A 13,455-nucleotide genomic window follows, 5' to 3' on the forward strand; every position below is an offset into this window, starting at 1 on the left:
TTAACAACTAAACCACTACAACGTGGTTATATTAGCATATTTTGTGAACACATAAGTTTAGTAAACACGGTTTTAGTCAGCTGAATATTAGTTACACGTGTACATAACTCACAGGATAACAAAAAAAAAACACACCCCTGTGCCATATTTGTGTAAAACGTAAAAAAAAGAATGAAAAACACATGATATCTACACTTCTCAACTGTACCTCAACAACGACAGCATGTTCTACAAAATTTAAAAAAAAAAAAACAAGCAATTTCAAGCTATTTCCCATTGGATGTCACAATAGTTTATTTTCAAATATACAAAAATAGATGTGTATAAATGTTTGTTTTTCATAGATATATATTTGTATGAATGTATTATGGTATAATAGTAGGTATAATGCGCGCAATATTAAAAAATGGTTTTAGCAAAACTATGCTCCGTTATAGATTCTAATAGGATTCAAAATGTGTTTGCTTATGTTTTTTGTTTGCTGCTTGCTAGCTATATTTGCGAAGAACTATATACGTCATCGTTAGCGTGTTTCGGCTTTTTTTTTGTTTAGAATACTGTATTGCTTTTGCTCTGCTATCACGATCTTCTTACGAAAGTATCGGGCACGTGTGGCACCATAATTGAAATCTCTCAGCATTGTGTAGTTCTGTACTGGATACCTGCGGAAAATGGACGAAGGATCAGAACATGAGGGGAGAGTTGTGAAGAGATATGAAAGAGCAAAAAGGAGTAAACAACAACGGAAAATAAATAAAGACGAACAATCAAATATAGTACAGGTCGGCTCCTTGACCGTTTGTGTAGTGGGTCCACAAAACATAGCCCCAACAAAAGTTAAAGCAGGAAAAAGGAAAGAAAAGTAAATTAAAAATAAAATTATGGAAAAAATTTAAAAACCAAAAACGATTAACTTAAAATGCATTTCAAGAATTTTCTCGAAGCAAATCAATCGTTTTCTTTGGTAATCCATCTATTCACATCACCGAAACAGACGAAAAAAAAAGTTTAATAAAGCATTACGATGAGAAGCTAAAGCTGCCACAGTAGTTGATGTAATAAATAAATAAATAAATGCCCTAATGCAAATAATAGCAAACAAAGAAACGGTGGTAGAAACTACACACAACGTGAGGTAGGTTATGAACAAACAAAGCATGAAGAATGGGACGATGCACGAGGTGTGACTAAATGAAAACAGTGTGATGCCCACCAACCCCCAGTGCACAACCTGGTGACTGACACAAGCTTACTTCTGCTGCTAAATATAAAGCGCTCCAGGCATTGTAAAGCATTTTCAAAGTGAACCAATTCCGTATGTTAGTAGCCCTGTAATAAAGAAAGAAGTACCATTACCAACAGTGGGACACGCACGAAAACTACAACCAGCGAATTTCAGCTTCTCAGAGTGTCGCGCATTAAAGATAAGAGCTATCGATAGGGAAACGTTTAACAAACATTTGCTTACCATCTGGAGCACCACGAATGTTCACGTAATCGGCTTCCTCGAGCCCATCCGTCAGGCCATCGTGTCCTGTACCTTTGCTCGAAAATGTCACCCGACGTAGGGTGGATGGGGCGGATGTTTGCACCGATCGTATGTTGTTACGATGATCGACCGCACCACCTACATTCATTTGGACCATTTTTTTATTCACGAACGCGTAAATATTCTCAATATTACGCTCGTGCTGGTTTTGCGAAGCTGTCGTGAGGTTTGCCTGATTAAACGAGTTCATCGGTACAGGCACGGCAACCGCTCTGGTATAATTCAACGCACCATGGTTTGTTGCGATCGGTCTTGGAGTGTTTAAACTTTGTACTCGTTGTACCCGTTGTCGTTCGACGGGAAAGGATCCACTAGGGACAATTTTCGAACCGTACACATTATTGCTCTGGTAGGTTGGTTCCGTTTGGTTCGAGTGTACGCTCGTTTTGCTGCTGTTGCGTATCGATCGGCGACAGAAATCGTAGATACGATGAAGAATTTGCTCGCGATCCATTACATCCGAGGCGCGACGTACCGGTGTCGATTGGGTGGACATGGGAGAGGAAACGTAGAGTGGCCGCAAACGACCGTACGTTCCACCGTTCATCCCAGTTACACCTTCCTGCATGCTGCTGTACGATCGACGATCCTGTGGCTGCCATCGGTTTAGCTGCGTGTTGCTAAGGTAACCGATTTTACCGTAAAGCATTTCGCTGCGTCTCAAATTATCAGGCGTTTGTTCGTAGATGTGATATCCATTGTCCAGTGTCGAGCGGAATCCTGAATCCGTTTCATCCGGCACGCGCATTTGTGCATCGCGCAGCGGTTCCGAATAGAGTGGAGCTACCGTGTGCATCGATCCTCCATAAAAACGAGCATCCGGTCGCTGTCGTAGCGAGTGATAAGTGACCGGATGATGCTGATACTTCTGTCCAACGACAGGATCTTTGAGTGGTAGACCACCGGCACCAGCACCACCATTCGGTTGCGAGGCTATGAACCGCTGCTGCATCTCAGCCAACTGACTATTACGCACTATTTGTCCTTTGTTAGATGCATCCGTGGCTAGGTTTACTTGTACGCCAGCATTTTTCACTGGGCGCTTTAAAGAGTCCACCAAGGATGCAGATCTATTGGCGAGTTGCGAGCGCAATTTGGGTCGCTCAAAATCATTTACCGAAGCAGGACGCCTGCTCACGGGAGCGTTCATCGTATCACCCCGTCCTTCTACCAACTGTCTAAAATTATCCTTTGGTTTAACATCCACCGTGGCGGCGGACCGTTTGCTTAGCGAGCTGTTAAAACTACCAATTCGTGCCGGCGGCTGTGGTCGGGTTTGGCGCGGTTGCGTACTAAAAAGAACCGGTGTGGAAGATCGTGCAAACACCGAAGAATAAGCAGGATCATTTGGAGTTTTTGGTGCGAATAGACTGTTTTGAAAGAAGCGCGTTAGCATCGAAGGTTTCACCGGCGTGTGGCGTCCTGGAGCTGGTGTGCTGCTGACAGAGATTGTTGATAGTCGATGAGCCTTGTTGGGGGAATCCGTCTCATGCGGTCTGCGGCCCGGCTGAGAAGGCTCGATCGGTTTCGGTTTTGCCGGCACTAGGGAGAGTCCTTTGCTTTGAAGGTACTTTCGGAAGTCGGCACTTTTCACCGTGTTTGAGAACGATTTCTTTACATCCTCGGCAAAGGTCGTCTTGCGCCCATCGGACCGATCCTTACTCGGGGAAGCATTCGGTTCCTTTTCCCTCACAGCTGGACGTGTTTCATGTTGTACCGTACAAACGGAAACCGCCGGTTGATCCGTTCCATCTTCCGTCCTTTCGGCGATCGTATCGATATCATCTTGCGAGCCAAATTCCACCTTCCTAAACCGGCTATCAAACTTCAGCGCATTCTGTACGACCTCATTCGAATCGTACAGCGATTCTTCAGCTTCGGCCGAACCGGTGCGCACCTTTACCTCGGCATAGTCACGTCTCGCTCGCGGTATCGGTTTACGCATTCCACCGCGGCTCATTTGCGGTAAGAAGCTTTGCCTTCGATTGTTGTTGTTTCGATCGCTCTGACGATGAATGGCCCGCGGTGCCGGTATCGGTGGCCTTACGACTGCGGGCATGGGTGCACTTTCAACCACTACCACATCACGCACCGCAAGCCCTTTCGCTTTCAGTGCGTCCATTTGTTGGATTACACTTTTATCATAATTGAGCTGCTTATCAGGATTTTTTATGTACGTCTTCACGTACTTCGATTGTCGCAGTATTTCTTCCTTCGTTATGAAAACGTTATCGTCCAGATCGGTGTCAGAATCGTCCGCATCGTTACCACCACCATCGGGAGATTCGGTAAGGAACGTTGCCCCGTCATCGGGAAAGCATTTATCGCGCACGGTGGCGTTGTGTAGCATTCGACGGTCCGCATACTGCTCCGCATCGTACTGCTGTTCGTCGATTTTGAACGGGTTCTTTTTGTCCAATATTTCCTCACCTTCGATGAACTTGCGCAGCGTATCATCTGCAGTGCCGGGCGGTATGGTTGTTGTGGTCGTAAATTGTACACATTTTCGTTGCTTGACTTTTGACGCTTCATGGTCATTCGATCGGAGCTGCACTACACACGTATCGTTCGATTCCGGTGATTCTGTTTCGGGTTTCACTTTCACACCGTCCGAAACGTTTTCCCCCTTTACGAAGGGGTGTTCAAGTTCTTGGAACTCAACGGGTGATGATGCGGCCTCAATTTTTGCGCAGTTTAATGGCGGGGACACGGTTGTACGTGGAGCGTCATCGTCAGACATTTTCACACTCGCTGTATGTGGACAAATTCTGTAGATAGCAGCAGTAAACGTATCGGTTAGGTAATTATTATGCATGGGAAATCAATAAATCACGGCCAAGCAGGCTAGTGAGAGGCTTCCAGGCTTACCTTTACTTTGCGTAATATGTGTCCAGTGTAGCGTCTGCAGTTAACCTTAATCGCAAATCGCACGTACATTATACACTACGAGGGGAGTGCTATTTTTTTTCGTATTTCACTACACCAACTCAACATAACGCACCTTATCAGCAGGAGCAGCAGCAGCAGAACGTAGAAGTTTGCTAAAAGTCACACGAAAAATAAATAAACCATTTCCGATAACCGTCTGCCTCCCACTTTGCTGCTATCTCTATCTGACACCACTTAACAAACACACATTTAACACTTCACCCTCTTCTTACACGCGTCGCTTGCTTTTGATTATTGCACAAGCACATCGCACGCACACAAACACAACACTGACAGGACTGTCAAACACATATTGGGCGGGGAAATTTAAAAGATGAACGATTGTTTAACTCGCTATACCGTAAGATTTTAAAATATATATATATATCTGCCATAGGATTTGATATATGTAGGTGGAAATTGATTCGAGATATATTGATATTCAATACCTATTTATCGGTTAGTAATATGCCACAAAGTGGAACGATACACAGCGCTGGTTTGACGGCACTGATTGGAAAGATTGTTTGGAAAGGGGAAAGAGCAGTCCAAAGGGGAGAAACGTCACAAAAACCAAGGTTGTACAATACCACGATATGACACAATTGCATCGCACAGTTATGAAAAATGAGGTAATTGCAATTAGTGGCTCCACTGTTTGACCGGTACTGAATGCATTGGTGGGGATCGCCACTCTTAATTGATATTGCTCTGTTTACGTCATTTTCCACGGCTGTGGACGGTTATGGGTATACTGGCCAGCTAATTAGAAGCAGCTTGAAACACCTTACCAGAACGTTATGGGATGGGCGAGAGGTTTCTTTCGCTTGCATGCTGCCGTTGAACAGAAACGCGTACGAATCAATTCCTACATATGCTTGCTTTACTGCAGTTGATGATAGTAGTAGATTGGCTAAAAGGTTTAATAAGTTTAACTTACAACATCGAACCACTTTCACTGCTTCATATCCTCTCCTACGAATGTAATGGTACTTGTTAGTTTTGTTCTATTTGAGATATATTCCTCACTAGATATGGGGGAGAGCTAGTAGCCATGAGGCTTGTACGGTCATCGTGTCGACAAAACGTCTACGACACTCATCACATAGAAGTGTGGCATACAACTCATGTTCAGTCATGTGTTCGAGGGGGTGAGGGGGTATATGTAGAGAAGTCAGTAGAAAGTGAAATCACCATTAATTGATCATATTGTCTTGACTTAATACTTGATGTGGTTCCATCTGTTTCTACCGTCTTTTTTCTTTGTAAATAAAGGTAATAGTGTTGATCTAAGATTTAAAAATACCCTAAACATTCCATTCCATTTGTTAGCATTAGCCAGACGTAATATTACCTGTTCCCAACGTATGTTATGATTAATTGCATCCTTCTGGTTTTGCAGAGTTTCAAACTCAACGTAATCCACAGTCTTGACGAGGGTAAAACAACTAAAGTACAGCGATTCGAGCGGCGCTAGACAGCAGCCTGTATTACTAATAAACCGAGGGCTAACGGAATGTATGCTTCTTGGCTAACAACTATCAACTTGGTTTGCTACTAACGCTTGATGGATGATGACTAGAACCAGTTAAACATTTACTCCATCATTTCTACTCTCATGCTGCACAAGTCTTGATGAGTTTTTAAAATGCTAATAGTAATGGAAGAGTTTGAAATACGGATCCATACAACTGTGCTAAGTGTCAACCGAACACGTTATCCTTTCCAAAAGTCTTGTAATGTTATTCACCTTTCTAGGTTCGAGTAAAATATCCTTTGCTATAAAACAACGACCATTTGTCAGAGCTACGCGAAGATAAACTGTACTGTATGCATGCACTACTGTTTGAAAGATTTGGTGGAAGAATTCGTGGTTTTAATGGTCCACTTGAACTATGGTTGACTGTTATTCCCCTCGGGGATGGAAACAAACAGCACCGCTAACCGTAAACACAACAGTTTGTAAACATGGCTACGAATTGGATAAATTGTGTTGCAACACAAGACGCTATACTCCCTCCTCTGGCTAACAATATGCACTATGGCAATAAACGTTATTCTTATGCACGTGTTTCACCGTGTGTGGCTGTTTATCAAAACTTGGTAAATCTAATCGATAAAACCGTCAAGCTGTGTAAGCTGCAGACGTGTTAGTAGTACGCATGATTCCCATCCATTTTAATCCATTATCGTTGTATGATCGATTCCATTCCTTTTAATTGTGCCCTGATCTTACCGTTTAAATGGGTATATCACTATGCGGTCCGGATGAGAGTGCCATTTTCGAGAGCGTCGATAGTGAACGTTGCGAAAAGCTCGAACAATCGGACGACGTTTCGTTGAACAACTTGCGAAAGCTAAAAACATAAATATGAACATTGATTTACGTGCAGAATGATTCTAACTTTGGCAATACTTACAACTTTCTAATGCCACTTTCGTTGCTCTTTTTCCATGGTGCATCATCTGGTTCATACGGTAATGGGCCTTGTACGGGCAGTTCGCTGAAATCCACCGAGGGCACTTCATTGCTAGATTCTTTTGCGAACACATTCGATTTGTTGCCACTGTCTGTCCTGGATCCAATCGCTTGGCACGTCATCAGCTCTTGCTCTAGATCGCTAACCCGAGCCTTCAGCTCATTGCGATCGGTAAGCACCTCCTTTAGCTCGACGGTGGAGAACCGTGGCCGCTCATCTTCATTTACGCGGTTCGCCAAATCTTCATTTTCCTTCTCGGCCAAACCGAGCTGCATCCGAAGTGCTTTAATCTCGTGATGCTGGTCTTGTATTTGGGCCAAAAAATCAGCCCGCTCCTCGCAGAGCGTGATGATTTGATTGTGCGAAAGCTTCTGCCGCCTGCGGCTTTCACTTACCACCTTCTTCAAGCGATCGTTCTGGCTCGACAAGCTCTCTATTTCTGCCATCTTCTCGCACAGTTCCATCTCTTTGCGCTTCAACTTTTCCTCCAGCTGGGAAAGTTGGATTTTGTACTCGGATTTTTTTAGCACACCCGCCTCCGGCTCTAGCATGCTAGAGCCATTGGGAAAGTCATCGTTCGTGCCACCGTTTCGTGAACGCTCGTCGGATTGATTAGTGCTTTCGCTTGCCGACTGTGCAATTCCTCGCTGGAGCTTTCGATTCTCTTCCTGCAGTTTATCAATCACGTTGAACAGCTCTTTCGCTTCAGTGCGCCACTGATCTTCAATCGCTTCAAGCTCCTGCGTAGGACGGGCAAAAGAAAAATGATAATGCCTGTTGGATCAGATAAATGCCATTCCATTGTTACACCCATGGACCTTACCTTTTCGTAACGGGATCGAGATGCAGCCTTCTGTTCCTTTTCCGCTTCCAGCTGGGCAATCTTTTCCTGCAGCTCCTGCAAGGTCGCATTTTCGTTTTCATTTTGGCAGGTCAGCGTTTCCATCAGCTCCAACGCATTCACCACTTTCGTAATCAATCCAGACACTGCGTTCACTCCATTCGCATCGATTATTGTTTCGAACTCTTTGCCGATTTCCAGTGCCAAATCGTACACATCTACCACGGTTAACTTTTCTGCTGCGTTCATTTTGCTGTTCGATGATAGTGTGCAGTTTGGAATGTGATAATAACTGCACGATTCTTTGCAAACAATACGACAAACCCGTACCAATATGCGATAATGCACAAGTTTTTTACTGTTGTTGAAAGTTATTTTTTCCCGTGATACCAAATGACAAAACCAGAAGCGAAACGTCAAATGCATACAATGCGCATAGTGGGCGAAACATTGGGAATAGCGGTCAACATTATTTTTCAGTTCTTCAGCAGCTATTACACGTGCGACATTTGAACTCGGAAAGCGTTTCGGTTGGTGTGGAGTGAAAATGTTGGCTTTTCCTGATTTCCGTTAAACTTGCATTGTCTTTTTGGGTTTCCTCTACAGTGTAAAATTATTTGACTGTAGAGTGCTTACGTGGCTTAACTCTTCTTGGCTATTGATTTACCAATTCGATACTGCCTCCCAAGTAGCCAAATTAATAAAAATGCAACCATAACGCTGCTTGAAGGCTGCTTAACGAAAAAACGAACCCTGTCCGAACCTTGGGGCCGTTTAAACTGCACACCGTACTCGATGGAACTGTGGAGCTTGTTACTGGTCGGTTAATGGTTCGTTATGGAACTATAAGGTCCATCAATACGCACACGGTACTCGATGGAACTATGGGGCTTGTTATTGGTCGCTTAGTGGTTCGCTATGGAACCATAAGGTACATCAATAAGCACACGGTACTCGATGGAACTATGAGGCTTCTTATTGGTCGGTTAGTGATTCGCAATGGAACTACAAGGCTCAACAAGAAGCACACGGTACTCGATGGCATTTTGTTTACAATCCCATCGCTAATCTGTCAAATGTCGGCATCGCAAAACGATGCCATTAGCTAAAAAAGTAAACAAATAATACAATGTATTCCCAAATTATTAAAAAATCGGGGAAAATTTATCGCAAACGTGATAAAATAAAACGTAAATTATTCGACAATGCTATTAGTTCTATTGAGAGTGAATTATTGGATACCACAGGTCTGTCGCGATACGCACAAAGATATTGAAAGTTTATTGTTATGAAAACCATTTACTGTCCTCCGTAGGTTCATCAACAAGTATTCCAGATATAGATCAATATTTAGAAAGTTCTGAATCGGAAGATAATCCTGAAGGAGTAAAAAAGGAAGGGAATGAATTCCAACACTTGAATATGGAAGATTGTCTTAAATTTTGGGCATTAGCCACTAACCAATCCCATCATTCAATAAACATGCTACTTAAAATACTGAACTCCAAAATTCAAAGCGACCTTCCGAATGACGCCAGAACTTTGCTGCGCACTAAAAGGACCCCGGCAATCATTACAGATGTAAATGGCGGACAATTTTGGTACAACGGTATCGAAAAATGTATTTCATCCTATTTCTTGTAAGTTTTTTCTGGATTTGTATGTTTTTGTCATTCTCACTTAAACTTGTAAATGTTTTTTTTTCAGTAAGAAAAGACCGCCTTTTCAAAAGTTGTCTTTGAATGTTTTTGTTGATGGCCTACCATTATATAAAAGCAGTAATAAGCAATTTTGGCCGATTCTTATTAACATTCACGAGATGCCAACCACTCCGCCAATGATTGTTGCAGTTTTTTATGGTACGAAACCTGGCAACGTTGAAGAATATTTGAGGCAATTGGTGGATGAGTTGAAAGAAATATTGGTAAACGGAATACAAATAATGGGCAGTAAAATGTCCATAAGTCTTCGAGCAATAATAGCCGATTCACCTGCTAGAGCGTTTATTAAAGGTAAGCTAACTAAAAGTAAGAAATGCTATTAAAAATATAAGATACCAATATTTTTATTTTAGGAGTTGCTAATTACAATGCAGCACACGGTTGTTTAAAATGTACGTGTGAGGGAGAATACAGTTATGAATCCCATACTGTAATCTTTAAAGGTGTGAACCATACAAACCGTACAGATGCTGGTTTTCGTGAAAAAGCGTATGAAAAACATCAAAAAAATGTTAGCCCTTTGATAGAAGTTCCGTTTCTGGATATCATCAAGGATATTGTTATAGCAGACCGCTTGCATCTAATTGATTTGGGAGTAATGAAAAGATTGTTGCTAGGTTGGAGAGATGGAAAACTTGGTATACACGCCAAACTTTCAGCTTCTGAAATTATAAAAATTTCAGATATTCTACGACACATTAAGTTACCTTCAGAAATCCATAGACCATTCAGAAATTTAAATGTTTTGAAGTATTGGAAGGCTTCAGAATTTAGCTCTTTTCTACATTACGGTGGGATTGTAGTTCTGAAAGATATTTTATCCGAAGAAAACTATAATCAATTCTTGTTACTTTCATGCGCAGTCACCATGTTATCAACAACGTTTTACAAGCAGAATTGGCACGTTGCAAAACAAATGTTAACCGAATTTGTAATTCAGTATAGTGACATATACGGCGAACAATTTATAACCAGCAACGTTCATAATCTGTTGCACGTATTTGACGATGTAGAGTTTTTTGGTGCGTTAAACACTCTTTCAACATACCCATTTGAAAATAAGTTGCAAAATCTTAAAAAATTGCTACGAAGCAGGCGACAGGATTTACAGCAACTTATAAATAGATTATCGGAGCTTGAAGGTTTTCATAAGTATGAAGGAGAAACACTAAACGATAACAGTATTAACTTCAAAATGCAGGATAACAATCGTGATGGTTGGGTATTAACCAAAACACAGAAAATTGTACGGTTTTCCAAAAAGCATTCTATATCACTCTCCGCTTTTCATGGAAGAGTACTTAGAAAACAATGGAACTTTTTTGAATATCCATTTAAATCCTCTGTTCTAAACATTTTTGTTGGAAAAATTGCTGAATTATCTAGTACAGAGGAAATTATAAACTTTTGTGACATTAGATGCAAGTTAGTAGCTATAGAAACAAGAGAATCAAATGAATTTGTCTTTATTCCTTTAGTGCATACATTGAAATAGTTCAGTAAGTTTTGTTACGTTTAGAAAAAAAAAATAAAAACTAAAATTTATGTTGTGTACTCTTACGTAGGCCTTTGGTCGCCGCTCTTTTCGTTGCATTTTTTAGCTTCTTCATAAAAAATACTGCAACCATTCTCATAGTAACATCAACATCGTTTGTGCTACCGTGAAATCTAAAAAGTTCTAATACGTTTTTATATGTGATAAGCGGTATTTTTTCTTTTCCCTTGCTAATTCCTGTCCAACTACACTCAGTTAAAAATTGTTTCGTAAAAATCAAATCCATAATTTCTATCATTCTATTTTCAGGAGTGTTTTCGTATATGTTGTTTTCTAACCATGTCGCTATTTCATTAAAGTAACTATTGTCACTTAAACTCATTTCAAAATTTGTCAGTTCTTGTGCTGTTGCGATAGGTTCAAACCCTATATTGTTGTTTTTTCTATGCCTCATGGAAACGGGTATCACTGTTTTATCCGTAAGAATATCTAGCTTTGCAATTACAATGGACGTTGCCTTTTCAAGATTTGCCAATTGATTTCTGAGGCTTGACACTGTCTCGTTCGCGAACACATCTACCTTCGAAATAACTGTTGACATAGCACATTCTAGTCGTTGTAATCTTTCGTTTAGATCGATATTATGTGTTCCTAAATCACTTGATTTAAGTTGATCTTCTGGTTCATTTTGATGTTCAAAGCTATTATTGCTAATACTTTCTTTAAAGTTTTCCGCTACCAAACTTTCGTCAACTTCACTTTCGTCGAGCCATTCATTTTCCCCGCTTTTTTCCGGATTTTCGGGCAATACACATCTGGTAACCTCGTAAGAGTATTCGTTATTTTCTACGATACATGGTTCTAACATGGATTCGAAATTTTTCACAGGCCTGGAAACGCGTTGTTTGACCTTTTGTGGTTTTTTCTTTTTTTCATGCGTAAGCTTCTCACTAAAATCAGTTGAGGACTCCAAGCACATATCATTAATAACTTTGTTGGCCTCCGTGATAGTTGCCAATCCTACACGTTTCACTCTGCACAAAATTCGTTCCCAAGAATTTGTTGGAGTGCTGTTGTCGTCTTCTATTAGTTCATTCAACCGTTCCTTCCGTCGTATGTTGGGCCAGAAAAGATAAGTTCTGCCTTTACTCGATCCTTGAACCCAAGGTTCAGGAACTGCTAACAGTTCCTTGTGCCCTCTAGCGTCCACAGTTTCGACAACGTTAAACGGCATATTGTGGTTTTGGCTGAAGTCTGGAAGATATCGAACATGTTTAAGAATCAATCATAATGAATCTTTATCAAATGGCAATTATTTTCTCACCTTAAGCTTTCTGCCTCTACTCGCGTCAAATGCTACGATCGAAATGATCGTATTTGCTCCATCGCAGAAATTCAACGGTGTTAGGTGCAAATGCTTTCCAACCCGGCCTTTTGTTTTGATTTACTGGTATTTGCTCGACTGGCCGAAATATCGAACAATTGTAGATGTGATCGACATCGATTGTTATCATCCTTGTGTCTCTATCCTAAGGCACTGTACATTTGCATGGAAATATTTACCATTGCTAAAAGTTCGGTTTCATGGAAATATTAACCGCTGCGGTCAGTGTCGGATATTTGCACCTTGATCCCGTTGACATCGTAGCTATGCTGTTCAAGTATTTTAACGATTGTTGATGGTTTTCGGAACGGTATCGAAAATTTGCAGCTTTGTTTACGGAAGCTAACTCCATACGCCACCAGTTTCCGATTGTTGATTTTTTTATGCATTGAGGAAATGCTCATGGCATTAATGTGTGTTTCTCGAAAAAAACCCATTTGAAAAAACAAAAGTGTACGCAAATCATACAAAGAACAAATAATTATTTTTCGTATGTTTGTTGATTGCTGCTTAATATCTTTTTGTCCAGATATTACGTGATGAGCAATCACAGAACTGACGGTAGAATTAGCATAGGCAGCACTCTGTAGGCAGGATAAAATGCGTTCAATACTCAATAAATACAGTTTTCAACAAAAAATGCGATATTGTAACACACTCACACAACTATCAAAACAAACTTAATACACATAAATATATCCGAAAAGATCTCATTGTAGCAAGTTGACTACACAACCACAAATGCAACTTCAAGCAGGAATAATTTATTTTTTACATTTCATTTTTTTTTATCCGTCTTGCTTGAAAATTAAACCTGCATAAATACTTTCTTTTACAGTTTGACATTCAGAGCTGCTTAAGGGTCGGTTAAAAGTACGGCGAACTTTGAAGCTGTTTATCTACTGCAAAAGTCGTATTAAAGAAGCGATCTTTAGCGTGCTCAAATTAGCTGCTTAAGATAATTTGGCTATTTGGGCTCTCCTTACTACAACTTTTGTGAAAGAACTTAATGATTTATACTTTTAATTCAAAATAAGTAAAAAAATGCATATGCTGT

General features: G+C 40.9%; 3 protein-coding genes across 5 annotated transcripts; all 3 read right to left on the reverse strand.

The window, feature by feature from the left end:
* Positions 1 to 330: 330 nt before the first annotated feature.
* LOC125770765 (uncharacterized) lies at positions 331 to 4,832 on the reverse strand. 3 transcript variants are annotated; one of them, XR_007419240.1, is made up of 4 exons: positions 4,418 to 4,832; positions 1,469 to 4,317; positions 1,214 to 1,329; positions 331 to 662 (listed from the first exon to the last, which is right to left on the reverse strand). XR_007419240.1 is itself a non-coding variant. In XM_049440732.1 (4 exons), the coding sequence occupies exons 2-3, from the start codon at positions 4,287 to 4,289 to the stop codon at positions 1,298 to 1,300; spliced, it is 2,853 nt and encodes a 950-aa protein (XP_049296689.1). In that variant the 5' UTR covers positions 4,290 to 4,317; positions 4,418 to 4,831; the 3' UTR covers positions 331 to 662; positions 1,254 to 1,297. The 3 variants fall into 3 exon arrangements, 2 of the variants coding, with proteins under 2 accessions (XP_049296689.1, XP_049296690.1); XM_049440732.1 differs by having other exon boundaries at positions 1,254 to 1,329; positions 4,418 to 4,831; XM_049440733.1 differs by lacking the exon at positions 1,214 to 1,329 and having other exon boundaries at positions 4,418 to 4,830.
* A 506-nt stretch (positions 4,833 to 5,338) lies between these two features.
* On the reverse strand, positions 5,339 to 8,218 carry LOC125770767 (RILP-like protein homolog). The gene is made up of 3 exons (XM_049440736.1): positions 7,781 to 8,218; positions 6,898 to 7,697; positions 5,339 to 6,834 (listed from the first exon to the last, which is right to left on the reverse strand). The coding sequence occupies exons 1-3, from the start codon at positions 8,045 to 8,047 to the stop codon at positions 6,717 to 6,719; spliced, it is 1,185 nt and encodes a 394-aa protein (XP_049296693.1). The 5' UTR covers positions 8,048 to 8,218; the 3' UTR covers positions 5,339 to 6,716.
* Positions 8,219 to 8,486: 268 nt separating this feature from the next.
* LOC125770768 (uncharacterized) lies at positions 8,487 to 13,368 on the reverse strand. The gene is made up of 2 exons (XM_049440737.1): positions 12,339 to 13,368; positions 8,487 to 12,268 (listed from the first exon to the last, which is right to left on the reverse strand). The coding sequence occupies exon 2, from the start codon at positions 12,246 to 12,248 to the stop codon at positions 11,055 to 11,057; it is 1,194 nt and encodes a 397-aa protein (XP_049296694.1). The 5' UTR covers positions 12,249 to 12,268; positions 12,339 to 13,368; the 3' UTR covers positions 8,487 to 11,054.
* Positions 13,369 to 13,455: the final 87 nt, after the last annotated feature.

Source organism: Anopheles funestus, chromosome 3RL (genome assembly GCF_943734845.2).
Source record: "Anopheles funestus chromosome 3RL, idAnoFuneDA-416_04, whole genome shotgun sequence".
Taxonomy (NCBI): Eukaryota; Metazoa; Arthropoda; class Insecta; order Diptera; family Culicidae; genus Anopheles; species Anopheles funestus.

What these genes read in the sequence shown, in the direction of transcription:
- LOC125770765 (XM_049440732.1), bottom strand. Translation starts at nt 4,289, where the DNA reads ATGTCTGACGATGACGCTCCACGTACAACCGTGTCCCCGCCATTAAAC. An exon ending in CATTCGTGGTGCTCCAGATG is followed by an intron (nt 1,330 to 1,468) that starts GTAAGCAAATGT and finishes TCTTTATTACAG; the next exon opens with GGCTACTAACATACGGAATT.
- LOC125770767 (XM_049440736.1), bottom strand. Translation starts at nt 8,047, where the DNA reads ATGAACGCAGCAGAAAAGTTAACCGTGGTAGATGTGTACGATTTGGCA. An exon ending in CTCGATCCCGTTACGAAAAG is followed by an intron (nt 7,698 to 7,780) that starts GTAAGGTCCATG and finishes CGTCCTACGCAG; the next exon opens with GAGCTTGAAGCGATTGAAGA. An exon ending in GAAAGTGGCATTAGAAAGTT is followed by an intron (nt 6,835 to 6,897) that starts GTAAGTATTGCC and finishes TTATGTTTTTAG; the next exon opens with CTTTCGCAAGTTGTTCAACG.
- LOC125770768 (XM_049440737.1), bottom strand. Translation starts at nt 12,248, where the DNA reads ATGCCGTTTAACGTTGTCGAAACTGTGGACGCTAGAGGGCACAAGGAA.